The sequence below is a fragment of the Cyprinus carpio genome, chromosome A22 (genome assembly GCF_018340385.1).
Source record: "Cyprinus carpio isolate SPL01 chromosome A22, ASM1834038v1, whole genome shotgun sequence".
Classification (NCBI taxonomy): domain Eukaryota; kingdom Metazoa; phylum Chordata; class Actinopteri; order Cypriniformes; family Cyprinidae; genus Cyprinus; species Cyprinus carpio.
The window spans coordinates 13,095,064-13,112,163 of NC_056593.1; the positions used below are offsets into that span (position 1 = coordinate 13,095,064).

The 17,100-nt window shown below is 35.3% G+C and overlaps 1 protein-coding gene across 1 annotated transcript; it reads right to left on the minus strand.

Annotated features, from left to right (window-relative positions):
• Positions 1–5,950: 5,950 nt before the first annotated feature.
• Positions 5,951–13,460, minus strand: LOC109046663 (beta-1,3-galactosyltransferase 2-like). The gene is made up of 2 exons (XM_019064435.2): positions 13,344–13,460; positions 5,951–7,604 (listed from the first exon to the last, which is right to left on the minus strand). The coding sequence occupies exons 1-2, from the start codon at positions 13,367–13,369 to the stop codon at positions 6,485–6,487; spliced, it is 1,146 nt and encodes a 381-aa protein (XP_018919980.2). The 5' UTR covers positions 13,370–13,460; the 3' UTR covers positions 5,951–6,484.
• Positions 13,461–17,100: the final 3,640 nt, after the last annotated feature.

Below are 17,100 nucleotides of genomic sequence, written 5' to 3' on the forward strand. Positions count from 1 at the left end.
TCGTTCCCACCCTTCTGAATTTATGTATTGATAAGGAGTTATCACAAAGTCGGTCTGTTTAGTTGTGCTATCTTACAATCAATATAGGCCAATAGTAAATGTAAGTTAAAGTGTCGCCGTTGTACCCGGTTAAAACTTGGAGTGGCAATGAGGTCTTAAAATGTATGGAAAGAGTCTTAAAAAAGGTCTTAAAAGGTATTAAATTTTACTCCATGATTCCTGTATATACCCTGATAAAAGAAAGAATCTCTGCTAGTGTTGTAAATTATACTGATTCATTCAAACAGGTATAACTGCCTTTTGGAAGTCTCACCAGCCATTTGATTAGAAGAACTGATGTGTAGGACTGAACAATTAATTGCATTCGCGATAATATCGCGATATGGAAAAACGTGATTTTTCAATCGCAGAGGCTGCGATTAAACTCAGTCACGTGACACGCGAGAGTAAAGAGGTGTGTTCAACTTGAAGATCGATCAGTGTATGACATCAAAGTACAGCGAGAGAAAGCATATGGAGATAGTAAACAGCCAAAGGACGTAACGTAGAATGGGAGATGGATTGGTTCGTGAAAGGGAAGAGAAAAGCCATAGATGATGTCGCACAGACCCAGACAGATGCTGGTCATTTAAAAGCTAAATCCAGAAAATATGACGAGGCATATCTTGCTCTCGCTTCACTCACTGGTGTGGTTATATGGCATTGTGGATGTACAGCTCTACTGTACACTGGACTCAAAAAAGTTTGAGAACCACTGGTCTAAAGTTAACAGACAGTGTTTAAAAAGTGCAGTCCACATGTTTACATGTTTATTACAGTGAATTTGAATTACCTAAAGTAGTGTGGTAAAGCAACAGATTTGTTTTTATTTTTCTGCAATCTTCTTCAGTTTGTGTGATTTGTATATTAATGTTTACACCAGGCTTATTTGTCAGTGTTTCATGCTGTCAAAATTATTACATGCTTACAATGTTGGAAGTTCAACAAATCAGTCAGTATAATACTGGGATAGTTGTTTAATAAAAATGTCATTCATATCAGTTCATGCATCACCTAATTTCACTGTAACATAGGCCTGGCCTACAGAAAAGAACATTTCTGTTTAATCTATCTAATATTGTTTTGGTCATACTATACAATGATTTTTAGCTTGTCTTTGTTAAATAATACAGAACATAAAGAGCTTTAAAAAAAAAAAAATCACATTAAATCACAATCACAATATTGGTAAAAAAAAAAAAAAAAATCGCAATTAGATTATTTTCCAAAATCGTTCAACCCTAGTTTGAGTATATACGATGTTCATATAAGTGTTATATATCTGTATTGAGAAGAGTGGATGAGATTGACGGTGTGTTCCACACAGGATATATCGCCCTCCGAAGGGCACTTGGGAGTGAAAACAATCATGGCCGCCATACTGAAGGGTCGTTCCAAACCGAAGTGCTCAAAACCGGCCACTTCAAAGGGCCCTTCAGATTAAGGATTTCAAAGGGTACAATTGATGGACACTTCAGGCTCCCATGATCCTTTGCACAGATTTTTTGCATGACAGCGCCTCCGTGTGGGCACGTGATTATGACGCAGAAGGGCACTTCAAGAAACAGTTGTTTGGTCTCCTACACCCTTCAACCCTTTGAAACTCTCACTCTGGAGGGTAAACACTTTGAAGGAATTAGGGCATAGGGATGAGCCTTTCCGAATGGAATGCAGGGCAAGTCGCACATGGCGAACGTGAATAGTTTCCTATGCTATCGTTAGCACATTTCATGGCCTGTACTGTTATTATATTAAAGGTGCAGTGTGTAAATTCTAGAGGCATCTAGTGGTGAGGTTGCGAATTGCAACCAACTGCTCAGTCCCCCTCTAACCCCTCACTTTAGAGAAGCTACGGCGGCCGACACAGGTATAGATGTAGTCGCTAAAGATAATCTTAATATCTTAATATTTTGTAGTGTGTGATGCGCCACGATTAGCAAATCTTGTAGTGTGTGCATGTTTAAAATTTGAGGGAAGAAAATCTGCGAAGATTCTCCTTATGTGTGTGCTGCAACCACATTTCATAATTGCTGAGCCTGGCTTAATGTGTCTCAGAGGAAATGGAAACAAACCAAATTTTGCTGAGATTTCAGCCGTGCTGAGTTGAAACCCCGGCTTGTGGACCTTTCCCAATCCCCCCCCTCCCCCTCTCTCTCTTTCTCTCTCTCTTTCACTTCGCTTCATGTCCACTTACTGTCCAGTCGATATAAATGTAAATTTAAAATTATGATTATGATATGTGATCTTTTATTTGTTGTTTTGTGATCTGGTCTGTGTTGTGATTACAATATGTCATTTTATTAAAAAGTTAAGTTTTTGGAGGTGTAATAGAAGCAGAATGTTAAAATGTGAAATTACTGTACTGGTAAAAGAAAGTGAACTTGGAACAGCTGAGATCTGATCTAGATATTTATGATGATCCGACAAGTCCTTCAAACACATCTCTTGTGGGGACCTGGAAACAGATTTTTGACAATCTGCATAACAAACTGCATTTGTTCTTCAGTCTTTGAGAGGATTCCACTGTACTCTTGGATAATGAACTGCATTTGTTCTTCAGTCTTTGAGAGGATTCCACTGTACTCTTTGATTTGGGGAGAGAGATCAAGAGATCAAGAATAACAAGGAAGTTGCGAGTGTTCTACCATTTTCGTGACATGTTGCCAATTCGTGCTCTGCATTTAACTCATCCAAGTGCACCCACACAGCAGTGAGTAGTGAACACACACACACCATGAACACACACCTGGAGGAGTTTACTCCAGCACCAGAGGAGCAAATAGATATTTGGTGCCTTGCTCAAGGACACCTCAGTTGTGGTTACTGAAGGTGGAAGAGAGCGCTGCACAACTTCTGCCGGTACTGAGACACAAACCCAAGACTTTTGGGTTTCAAGTCCGACTCTCTAACTACAACTGCCCCTACTTCTTGTGGAGAAACAAAGGGCAGTTGTGGCCTAGTAGTTAGAGAGTCATCTGATATTAGGAACAGTCAGAAGTTTATCACTGAACAAATGCTGTGCTAATATTACCAATCAGATCTTGAAGTACCTGTTGATAAAAAGATACATTCTTTGAGCATACCCTAAGTGACAAATTATCTGGATAGTATTTTGGATACATTACATACTTCTAGTGGAGAAACAAATGAGGAGGTGAGAGGTTAACATTTCCAATAAAAAATTACCCACCCTAATATAGGTGTATTATATTTTTATGTAACCACACACAAGAGAGCAAAGGTTGAGTAAGGTGAAATTTATTTGAAAGGAGAAACAAAAAAGGGCAAATACAAAAAGTTGTTGATGAAAGTGTAAAGTAAGTAAGCTAAATAAAATGTCCATACACAAACACATTCTCAAGAACAAGGTAGAACCAGGATCCTGGCAGTTTGTTTAAAACACTTAACTCATATTATCTGATATGCAAACTTGTATCATTTGATCTATAAACTAATACTACTATTACTTAGAATCTTCCGGCTTAGTGAGAAGAGGTGTGCTGGTACATGCAGAACGTGCAGATTAAGTGTCATCCCTCTAGCTTCCTTCTAGCTTGTTTCTTCTGGAGGAGTTGAGTTACAATTGCCTTACAGTTGCCACTTTTGCTCTCTAATCTCTCCCACTATTATTGCCATTACTGCTGTTTTGCCTCCCTCAAGTGGGTAAATATGGTAATAATGTGATGATGCTCTAATGAGTAGCAAGGTTTATACAGTATATATATATATATATACACACACACACAGGGATGGGCAGTATTTTAGATACATGTATTTGAAATACAAAATACTATTTTGTATTTTAAAGCCTTTGGGAAAATCTAATGTAATTTGTATTTAAATACATTTAAGATAAGCATTTTTGAATTTTCAAAATGCATAAAATACTTTGTGTCAGTCAACCTTTTTATCAGGGTGATGATTTCGTTCATCAACTAGTTCTGTAACAAGGAGTCAGAAGCGTTCGGATCCATGTGCAGGACTTTATTCAAAGAATGGTCAGACAGGCAGAAATCAGGAATGGCATCAGGTATATTAGGGGCAACCAGAATCGAAAACAGAACCAAGCAGAGATCGGGGCAGGCAGCACAGAATCAGAGTTGAAATACACAATCCAAGATCAGACACGGGAAAACCAAACACAAGGGAAACCGCTTGGAAATGCTAAACAGGCTAAAGAAGACTTCGCAGTGAGTGAGAGTGATTGTGCTGCTTTTATGTGTGTAAATGAGGCGCAGGTGTGGCAAGGAAATTGGCTGATGAATGAGGTGCAGGTGTGGCAAGGTGATTGTGATGCAGTGACTCATGGGGAATGTAGTTCGGGTGTGGTGCAACAGTATGAGAGGTGCTAGTGTCCAAGTGAATTCTGGTGGTTGATGGGTGGAATGGTCCTGAGTGGAGTGCCCTCTACTGAAGTTCATGGGCACTCCAACTAATGATCGTGACAAGTTCAGGGTGAGCGACTGGACTGGAATGAGGAGGTCATGGTCAGTTGTACTTGTTGATTAAAATTAAAATCATCATCAAATCATCAGTCAGGTTTGCCTTCAGTTAACATGAAAGAATAAAAGAGCACCAACAAGGGAAATTAATAGCGTTAGCCAATCAGTTTTGATATTTAATCAGTTGTTGTTTTTTATCATCTAGCTTGTCAAATGTGTTTAAAGCCTTACTGCATGTTAGGGCTGGGTAATATGACATATACATATCATGGGGATGATATCAAATGAGTGAGTGAGTGAAGTGACGTGTGGCCAAGTATGGTGACCCATACTCAGAATCTGTGCTCTGCATTTAACCCATCCAAGTACACACATAGTAGTGAATACACACCCGGAGCAGTGGGCAGCCATATTGCTGCGACGGCCAGGGAGCAGATTTGCTCAAGGGTCTCACCTCAGTCGAATGGTTTATGTCACTTGTTTTTGATGTTTTTGACTTTGTTTTGATTATGATTAAATATAATTTTGGATAGTCACAATTGTAATTCCAGACATCTATATTGCAATTATGACTCGTCGTAATTGGAATTAAGATATCTACAATGTCATTTTGACTAGTCTTAATACACATTCCATATATCTACAATGCTATTACGACTAGTCATAATCTTTCATTGACTTCCATTAAAAAATATTTTTGGATATCTTCAAATTAGTTTTGATTAGTCGTAATCCCAATTCAAGATATATTTAAATAGGATTTGACCAGCCAAAATACAATTTAAGATATCTTTAATTCAAAATTTTTAAAGATATCCAAAATACATTTGTAGATATCTGCTATTCATTTATGACTAGTCAAATTACAGTTTAATTGGAATTTTGACTAGGCAAATCATATTTAAAGATATCTTGAATTGGAATTATGACTAGTCAAAACCCATTTAAAGTTATCTGCAATTTGATTAAAATTTAATTATATCCCAATGAGATTTTTGACTAGGAAGAACTATATTTACAGATATCTGCATTTAGCTTTGTGACTAGGCGTAATTGCAATGTAGATATCTGGAATTAACAATTTGACTAGTCAAAATATGTTTATAGATACTGTATCTACAATGTTCATGCAAATACACCTATGTTGAGCCCCACCTTAAACATTTTATTTAACAAATCCTGGCTTGGAAACTGTTGTCATTCGCAGTTTTGTCTAAGAGTTGTATAATAAAGGTCCTGTGTCTTTGGGTGATTTTAAACTGTTTTATACAGAAGTAATGCAAAAGTATGGAAATAAAAATGTAGCTGGAGCATGTGTAAAAGTGGTAGGCCATACAGAGAGGACTTAAATAGGCTTTTGTCCTGTTTTATATCGTAATGTTGAGACATGTGTGTGCTGTGGATTAAATTTTGTTAGCCGTTACAAATGAACACATTTAATTTATTTAACTGAAAAAAAAAAGAAAAAAAAGTAATAATTTCTTAATTAAATTTAATACCATTGAGATATTTTAGGGGCCATAAAGACAAAAATGTCACGGATATACATCAAAAAATCTTCATTAAAATAATTAAATTACCAAGTATTTTGGAATAATCTTTTGTTACTATTATTATTATTCATTATCAGTTATGCAGAAAAAAACCTTCATGACTGTACATGTGTCAAGTTTAATTAGTCAAGTAATAATTCATGATATGTATAAATAATAATAATAATTTACCTTACATGTATAGTTTATTTTTTTTATATTTAAACATATTTAAAAACATACAATACATGTGTTCACTCTGTTACATTTATAGACACATTTTCTTGTCATTTTTATTTATTCCGTATGACCTAAGTCCTATCATTATCCTATACACCACAGCAGTCAATTTTGATATTTAATCTCTTTGAGATATCACAACCTTTCCAGTGTATCATAACCATTCATTCACAAAGAACGTATTGGGTCTTAATTTTGCTCATTCTTGTTCTTTGTGTTATGGTTTTTCTGTCATTTATGTCCCTTCACATTTAACCAGAACTCTACTACCTTCTCCGGTGACCCCGCGATTGCTGTAATGAGCTTGGAAAGGTCTTGACTTTTAGGATCATTCATATAGGTCCGGAACTGAGAAGGATCTGGAGCGCCAGAGGGATTTATGCCCAACCACTTCAGACAAGCGCCCACATAAGCGTCCTCTATGTTAAAGGGCTTAATGGCTTCAGAAGCTTCAACTATTTTTGGGGGAAGATCATTGGAGAAAACATATCCCATTCCAAGCACATACGTGGGGTACTTTGGTTCAGGGTACAGTTCCTCTGCCACGTACCATTTTGAGTTTTTGTTTCTGATGACAGGCTGGTCCCACATCAAATAGCCTGTAATGTAGTTCTGTCTGGGTGTGTTGGGTGCCAATAGGAGGGTTATCAGGTTCTCCATGTTTAAGTAAATGTCAGAATCAACCTTCATACTAAAATTCGCTTGAGGGCAACGAGTGGCCAACCAGTCCATGATCACCATTGTTTTTATGGTCAGATTGAAGTAGGAGTCCACGAAGTTGCTCTGCACTAAATCTCTGTGTTGTCGGCTCTCTTCCTCCAGCTGCTGTTGAGCTTCAGGTCCTCCAGTCAAACCCACCAAGAACAGAGTCAGCACTGCTTTTCCCTGGACTGAGCTCTCATTCCCCCATGTGCTCCGGATGGCGTTACGAGCCTCTACCTGATGGGGAGCCACAGGGACCATCAAGACCAGGAATGGATCCCATTGACTACATTTATCAGGTTCATCCAGAATGAAATGATAATTGCTTGGATGTGCTACATATTGGTGAATTGATATGTGTTCTGTGCTAACAGATGCACTGGGTTTTTCCATTGTGGTAGTTGTTTGAATAGTTTGTTGTTTGATTAAAAAATTCCAGACATTTTTTTTGCCAGACAAGCCCTCAGGCACCACATTATATAGCTTAGTTTGATTTGCAATGTTAAACCATGTGAGAGGGTGTGTGACTGGCATGAGAGAGAAATCATAAACATAAGCAATAATAGATGCTAAAAATGTCAATGTGACCAGCACAACAAATCCTGGTTTAACGTGACCCATAAAAACTCTCGCTTGAGCCAAATAACACCTGAGAAGAGAGAGAGAAAAAAAGAAACAGAAAGGTTAAGAGACTAAATAATCTGACTTGTTTTTGCTTTAATGAGAATTATATATATATACATATATACAGTGCTCCTTGAAAGTTTGTGAACCCTTTAGAATTTTCTATATTTCTGCATAAATATGAACCAAAACATAATTAGATTTTCACACAAAACCTGAAATTAGACAAAGAGAATCCAATCAAACAAAGGAGACAAAAATATATTCTTTGTCATTTATTTATTGAGAAAAATGATCTAGTGTTAAATATTTGTGAGTGGCAAAAGTATGTGAATCTTTGCTTTCAGTATCTGGTAGTATCTGGTGTGACCCCCTTTTGCAGCAATAACTGCAGGTAAAGTTTCTTGTAACTGCTGATCTATCCTTCACAACATCTTGTATAAATTTTAGCCCATTCCTCAGTACAGAACCACTTCAGCTCTGTGATGTGGTGGGTTTCCTCCCATGAACTGCTTGCTTCAGGTCTTTCCACAACATTTCAATTGGATTAAGGTCCAGAATTTGACTCGGTCATTCCAAAACATTAACTTTGTCCTCCTTTAACCATTCTTTGGTAGAACGTCTTGTTAGCTTGGGGTCGTTGTCTTGCTGCATGACCCAGTTTCTTTTTAGATTCAGTTCTCGGACAGGTTTTCCTTCAGAATTTACTAGTATAATTCAGAATTCATTGTTCCATCAATGATGGCAAGCCATTCTTGACCAGATGCAGCAAAACAGACCCAAACCATGATACCACCACCACCATGTTTCACAGATGGGACAAGGTTCTTATGCTGGAATGCAGTGTTTTCTTTCTCTGTACATAACGCTGCTCATTTAAATCAAAATGTTCTATTTTGGTTTCATCCATCCACAAAACATTTCTCCAGTATTCCTCTGGCTTGTCCACATGATCTTTAGCACACTGTAGATGGGCAGCAATCTTCTTTTTGAAGAGCAGTGGCTTTCTTCTTGCGACTCTGCCATGTACACCATGGTTGTTCAGTGTTCTCCTGATGATGGACTCATGAACATTAGCCAATGTGAGAAAGGCCTTCAGTTGCTTAGAAGTTAGTCTGCAGTCCTTTGAAACCTAGTGGACTTTTACATGTCTTGGTTTCAGAGTGATCTTTGTTGGTGGAGCACTCCTCGGGAGGGTAACAATGGTACACATTTGTACACAGTCTGTCTGACTGAGGATTGGTGAAGTCCAAACTCTTTAGAGATGGCTTTGAAACCTTCAATTCTTTTTCTGAGGTCCTCAGAGATCTCCTTTGTTTGTGCCATGATACACTTCCACAAACATGATTAAACTTTGATAGATTTAAATAAAACAGGGCACACACTGACACCTGATAGTCATCTCACTGATTAAAAACTCTAATTTCACCTTCAAATTAACAGCTAATCCTAGAGATTCACATACTTTTGCCACTATCAGATATGTAATATTGGATAATTTTCCTGAATAAATAAATGACAGAGTATATATTTTTATCTCATTTGTTGATTGGGTTCTCTTTGTCAACTTTCAGGACTTGCATGAAAATCTAATGATTTTTTGGGGGGTTATATTTATGCAGAAATATAGACAATTCTAAAGGGTTCCCTAACTTTCAAGCAGCACTGTATATATAGTTTTATACAAAAATTTAGGGACCCCAATGGAATAATCATATCAATTTTTAGCAGAGCCACCTATTGGTGAAATAACAGCCTGTTGACACATCTTATAGCCACTGATAAATCCCTGAATACTGAATGCAGGTGTTTTGGACTATTCGTCCTTGCAGAACGTCTGCCGGCCTGATGGCTGCTGAGCATGGACAGCCTGCTTCCAATCAATCCATAGATTTTCTATGATATTTAAGTCTGGGGACTGGGGTGGCCATTCTAGAACATTGTCTCTTCCTTTGGAAGATTTGGAACAATGCTTTGGATCATTGTCCTGCTGAAACAACCAACCCCGACTGTGGAGGCAAAGACCTTAAACCTTTGTGAAATTGTCAAATTGATGAATTATCCTAGTTTTTAGGTCATTAGCGAGTTCTTTTGAGGTTCCCATGTTGCTTCTTTCCAGTAGAGAATCAAGGAGAAGCACAACTAGTAATTAGCTTCCTTAAATATAATTTTCCATGATGGGTTGCACCTGAATTTGCAGTGTTTAGGTTCACTGAGCCAATCAATATTGTGTTGTAAATAATCAGCAGTAAGTGACTACATGTATTAAAATCAAACTAAAATCAAAAAATCTAAACTTTTTCACAGCCTTTTTTTCACATTTGACTTTATTTCATACAACTCAATACTGCTACACTTAGAATTTCTGTCCGAAAAACATCACATTATGCAGCTTTCTTTAGAAAATGAATGGCATATCACTTCGATATTTTCTTATAAAGAACTCATTATTATGCAGCCTTAGAGGGGTGTCCAAACTTTTGCATAAAAGTGTATGCGTTTATATGCATAAAGATACACGTGACATAAAAGATTTATATGATGTCACATGTTATGCAGTTCTTCTTTCCTATGAAAAAAGTTAACATTTAGCAGTTAAGAAATATTACCTAAAAAAAAATAAAAATCAGTAATTCAGAGTCATAACAAAATCAGTACTGTACATGTTCAAGTGTCCTGTCACTGTATTGCAGTGAATTCTGTAAAGTCAACATGGCCCAATCATATGTCCATGAGCAGTGTTGGGGTTCCACATTACAAGTAACACAAGTTACATTATCAGATTACTTTTTTCAAATAACTAGTAAAGTAACGTATTAGTTTTAAATTTACAATGAAATATCTGAGTCACTTTTTCAAATAAGTAACGCAAGTTACTTTAGCCCCTTTTACACTGCATGTTGATTCCATAAAATTGCCATAAAAATTGCCTTTTGTGTGAACGCAAACACGTCCCGGGAAAGATCCCAGGACATTGCTGGGAAAAGTCCCTGAATGAGCCCTGTGTGAACAAAAGTCAGGGCCAATGGCATAAAGGGGGTGTCGTAGTGATGACACACGTTATCGTGCGACTCTTTTCCCAGGTGTTTTGAAGGCAGATCAACGTTCACAATGAAAAATAGAATGAAGCAGAGATCAGGGAGCTCTTCACTATCCGCGCTCAAGCTGAGATCGTTCACCAGCTTAGTGGAATGGTATGCGTTACATTACACTTCACATCCTAATGTCACATATGGGATCTTTACGGGATGTGTGTGAACGCACACTCAGATTCCAGAAAATCACTGGCAGTGTGAATGAACCAAAATCAAACGACCCCGGGACAAATCACGGAACACATTATCTGTGTATTTTCCAGAATCTCTGTGTGAAAGAGACTTGCTTTCCCATTTTTTCACTGACACCTCTTCTGTTCTTGTGTTGAGATAAATTTGGAGTGAGGTGCAAAGTCAAAGTCACTTTCTAACTTTTTTTTTTTTTTTTGTTATTGAAAAATATATATATATATACTTTTTTTTTTTTTTTTGTTATTGAAAAATATATATATATAAATATATATATATTATATATATATATATATATATATTATTTATGTGTGTATGTATACAGTATATATATATACAGTACAGACCAAAAGTTTGGAAACATTACTATTTTTAATGTTTTTGAAAGAAGTTTCTTCTGCTTATCAAGCCTGCATTTATTTGATCAAAAATACAGAAAAAAAATGTAATATTGTGATATATTATTACAATTTAAAATAATTGTTTTTAAATGTATTATATTTTAAATTGTCATTTATTTCTTTGATGCAAAGCTGAATTTTTAGGATCATTATCACATGATCCTTTAGAAATCATTCTAATATGATGATTCATTATCAAAGTTAGTTCTGCTGCTTAATATTTTTTATGTGATACTTTTTTAGGATACTTTGATGAATAAAAAGTAAATTAATAAAAATAAAAAAAGATATGTTTTTATGTTTTTTTTATATATTTTGTAATAATAATATACACTACTGTTTTCAGTAATTTTTTCTTTCTTTCTTTTTTTTAAATAAAATCAATACTTTTATTCAGCAAGGATGTGTTAAATTGATAAAAAAGTGATTTAGTAGAAATTTTGAATAAATGCAGTTCTTTTTAAACCTTTTATTCATCAAATATATTAGAACTGTTTCCAACACTCATAATAAATCAGAATAATGATTTCTAAATGATCATGTGATAGACTGGATGTTACATGTGACACTGAAGGCTGGAGTAATGATGCTGAAAATTCAGCTTTGCATCACAGGAATAAATTATTTTTTTTAAAGTATATTAAAAATAGAAAACTATTATTTTAAGTTGTAATAATATTTCACAATATTACTGTTTTTTTCTGTATTTGTCATCAAATAAATGCAGGCTTGATGAGCAGAAGAGACTTCTTTCAAAAACATTTAAAAATAGTAATGTTTCCAAAACTTTTGGTCTGTACTGTATATATATATATATATATATATATATATATATATATATATATATATATATACATATATATTCAATTACAAAAGCACATAAAATGAAACTAAACTTAAATGACAACTGGAAATAGTGAAATACATATTAAATAGACAATAGATAATTAAGTGTCGGTCACAAATTAATTAAATATTAAATATGTCCACACTATTTAAGGAGGTTTTACTGTGGTGTTGTATTTTTTATATGTGTAATTTTTTGTAGCTTTTTTTACCCTTGGGGTGTGTTTTTTTGTATTTTTGCTATTAATACTTTATATCATTACTTTAATAGTACATATTATGTAAATGATACATTTTAGTACCTTTTGTAAAGATACCACCCCACTGAAGTATTTTGTAGCTTTTTGTATTTGTGTAGCTCATGGACAAATGTTGGGGAAAGTTACTTTTAAAATTAATAAATTGCAATATTGTGTTACTCCACGAAAATGTAACTAATTGCACTACTTAGTTGCTTTTTATGGAAAGTAATGCATTGCTGGGCTTGCTCATTTGTTTTTTAATAACTAAAAAATCAAAAAGTTTTTATATTATATAATTAATATATATATTAATATTTTTAGGAACTGTAAAGACCCTTTCACATCAAAAGTGAAATTAATAATTAAATTTCTTTCAACACGGGGACAGAAGAGGTGTCAGTGAATAAATATTTGAAAAAGTACTGATTTTGTTTGGACTGTGAATTATTGATTTTTTTAGGTAATATTTCTTAACTGTCATTACTTAACTGCTAAACGTTAACCTTTTTCACATAGGAAAAGAGGAACTGCTTAACACGTAACATCATTTAACCATATAATCATTCATCCATTTTGATTATACTTATTTCTTTTTCTGATTTCCTTTCCTTGCTCTTTCTTCCTTGCTTTTATGATTGTGTGGTTTCAAAGGATGTTTGTCTTCACGAGTAACAGATAAGACGACTGTCGTCATTTCAAGGTTTTTAATGTCACACGATGATGTTGTGAAGGCTGACAGAAGATTGTTAATATCATTTGGAGTATCAGACAATACTTGGTGTTTATGGGATCTGGTAAATGGACTGGATTTAACATTCCTGACATGAAGATGTGATCTAACATTTTTAGTCAGTAAGATATTGACACGATCCAACACTATAAAATAACTTGTTGCCTAAAAACAGCATATGAAAATACATCCTTTACCGTATGGGTCTTCGTATGAAAATTACAGTTTAAACAGTAAATAAAAAAGCAGGGGTGCACGTACCTCTTCTGTATGCATTCGATCGCCATTACCACATGTTTGACAGCTTATCTAAACCAATGAAAGCAGGTACGTCAGTTGTTTAGCCCTACAATACCTGAGTTTCTTTGTTCCTTCTTATAATCATTCAACCGGGGTGGGGCTAAATCATAAAAAAGTACTGAGAAAAGAAAAAGAAAGAGCCACAAGAGAAAGTCGTTCTAGTTGGCCTCTGTATAAATATATCTTGAATATGTATTGGCAGCTCACAAAAACTAAATGAAGATATTAAAATGTTAGAATATTCCTAATAATGGCGGTATCCACCATCGAGGTTTTCTGAAATACCTAGAACTTTTATTGCATGATATTGCATAACACCAAGATAAGTGGCTTTCTTACGAGCTGCCTATTCAGTCTAAACACTCTCGTTAATGTTCAAATGTTTGAGGTGAGTTAAGTAAGCAAACTTCCTGTTCACGGTGGTCTTATTTTGAACACAGTCTGCAAGGTATAGCCTACACATGTATGTATTCTTCGAGGCATGGTGAAAAGTTATTTAATAAATGAATGTTTAATGCACATTTTAATGCAATATGTATTTTCAGGTTTTTTTACTCTTGGGGAAACAGAATCATGAAACCAGTCTTAGGGAAGTCTTAGCCAGGTGCAGAAAAAATGATCGCATAACACAGAGGTGATTTATTTATTTATTTATTTATTAAATAAAACTAAAAATGTCCAAAATGCAATAGATGCTCATGTTAAAAAAATAAATAAAAAAATTAATTATTAGAGATATAAAACAATTAACTCTTATAGCATTAACGAAACTATTATGCATGCACTTGAGCCCAGCCCAGATGAGAAAAAGTATCGTAACACATTACTTTTTCATTAAATTCAATTCAGTTCAATTCAAGTTTATTTGTATACCGCTTTTTACGATACAAATCATTGCAAAGCAACTTTACAGAAGATTAAGTTTCTACAATATTTAGTAGTAGCTCATCAGTGGTGACTGTCTGTTTATGTGCATACGGCAGAAATGTTCAGAAAAATCAATAAAAGACGTAAACAAACAGACGATTAACACTATTAACAGCAATTATGCAATCAAACTTATAGCAAAATGTGGTAGTTCTGTATGTTGTCTCTGGGTTAGCATCATCTGAGGTCCTCTGAGGGGCTGGCATCATCTCTTCTCAGGTGTTCTGGATCCAGACTGGAGCTTGTGTAAATCCTAGTTACCACGGGATGTAAATCCCATGGCAAAACAGAGAAACAAATAGAGACATTAAATGTAACTACCTTAAGTAATGCAATACTGTATGCATTGTAATGCATTGCTTTTAAAATAAATTTTCCCCAACATGACGCAACACAGAACAAAGATAATAATTAGCATAGCTGCTGTTCATAACATTTTAAACAAAGATAATAATTTGAGTTTTATTTGATATAACTGGAGTACAAGGAATTAGATGCATTATGTGAATGCTTGGTTAAAGAGATATGTCTTTAATATAGATGTAAACTGGGAGAGTGTCCCTGAGCCCCAAACAGTTTCAGGAAGGCTATTTCAGAGTTTACTTATTCATTTATTTTATTTAAAATTTCACAAAGAAGTCAATAGACACGTTAAAAATGCTTTTAACCCTGAAAAAGTTTATTTATATAGCACCATTAGCAACAGCAGCAGCTGACTAATGTGCTTTACAACATAAGATAAACTAAGAAGTAATGGGACATCAAAAAAATAAAATCACAGCTAAAAACAAAACCAGATTATATCAACATTTAAAAGATATAACAAAATATAAGAAATAAAAGCTAGAAATCACCAACAAAATTCAAATACAAAGGTGGATCATCAAGGGACATTGAAAGCAATGAAAAAGTAATTTTGAGTAAAGATTAAAAACCTGTAAAGTAGGTGTGAATCTAATTAACTGGTAAGCTCTAGAGTTTAGGGCCCATAACAGCGAATGCACATACGCCCCTTTGTTTTAATTTAACTCTGGGAACAGTGAGCTGTCTAAGACTACCTGTTCTAAGAGCTCAAGAGGGGTTATGTAAAGAAAGCAGTTCAGCTAAGTTATTTAGAGGCTTAAAAGCAAAAACAAGGATTTTAAATTCCACTCTAAACTGCACAGGCAGCCAATGCAGACAAGGTATAAGACAGGAGTGATATGAGTAAATTTATGAAGGCCCATTAAGAGTCTTGCTGACGCATTTTGTACTAGCTGGAGACTGGCCAAGGAAGTGACATTTATTTCACAATAAAGTGAGTTACAATAGTCTAAACGTGATTAAATAAAAACATGAATTACTCTGTCAAAGTCTTGAAAAGAGAGAAAAGGCTTAATATTAGAGAGAAGATGGAGATTAAAGAACCATGATGTAACCACAGAATTCACTTGACTATGAAGTTATAACTCAGTCAAATTTATTTTCAAATTATTTACAATTTATTAATGTACTAATACGCACTCACTTGTAGCACAGTTGAAAGGTGGTGCCGATTATAGGGGCAATGCCCCAGCAATGTCAACCGACTGCCCGAGGCCAGCATGAAAGATGCTCAGGACAGTTGACAAGCCACGAAAAGTTTACAATTTGCACGTGTTTTTAAGCCTTGCCAGTTTAAACATTCAAGAGATTTTAAAGCATTCAAGCACAAGAAGACGTGAAAGATGTCAAATGAGTACTTGCACGCTGTGTTCAGTGTGCACACAGAGAGCCGACATGCCAATTTAAACATTCAAGCACAGAAGAGACTGCTCACCAAAAAGAGCTTAATTCAACATGCAGAGAGCCGCGTCTCGCAGCCCGTGAACACTGAATTGAGTTTTGCCTCTTCTTGCACATGAACAGACTAATATAGACAAAATTATGTTGAAATACCGATCTTGGCTAGTATCCTCAAAAAACTGTTGGATATGTCTTAAGTGAATGTAAACAGTTGAGAAAAAAAAACAGATGTGTATCATTATATTGGATCCATGCTTTGTTTCTTAAAGTGTCTGTGCCTAATTTACCAGCTGCTGTCACTGTCCTTAAAGGGATAGTTCACCCAAAAATGAAAATTTGATGTTTATCTGCTTACCCCCTGGGCATCTGAGATGTAGGTGACTTTGTTTCTTCAGGAGAACACAAATGAAGATTTTTACCTTAAACCGTTGCAGTCTGTCAGTCCTAAAATGTCAGTGGATGGGAATCACAGCTTTGAGAGTCTTTAAACATACACAAACAAAACCAAATTAAACCCTGCGGCTCATGACGATACATTGATGTGTTACGACACAAAACAATTGGTCTGTGCAAGAAACTGAACTGTATTTATATTGTTTTTTAACTCAGATTTTTATAGCAATGTCTGAACTGACCTGAGTCTTCTTCAGACGTGACGCGTCTTCTTCTTCTTCTTGCTTTACGGCGGATCGCAGACTTATAAGTGGATTACCTCCACCTATCTCTCAAATGGACCATTGACACTCCTAATTAAGATTGTAGATAGAGTGTCGATGGTCCATTTGAAAGATAGGTGGCGGTAATGCACTTATAAGTCTGCGATCTGCCGTAAAGCAAGCAAGAAGAAGAAAACGCCTCATGCAGGCTGAAGAAGAAAATGCGAATGCGGTCAGGAAAGTTCAGACATTGTGGTGTATCAGAGGTAAAAAAAAAAACTACATAAAGGATTACTGCACACTGAGAAAGGACATTGTGGTGTATCAGAGGTAAAAAAAAAAACTACATAAAGGATTACTGCACAAAGGCG

Coding starts and splice junctions, on each gene's coding strand:
- LOC109046663 (XM_019064435.2), bottom strand. CDS start 13,369: ATGGCGATCGAATGCATACAGAAGAG. Junction 7,605..13,343: donor ATCGAATGCATACAGAAGAG/GTACGTGCACCC, acceptor CTCTCTTCTCAG/GTGTTATTTGGCTCAAGCGA.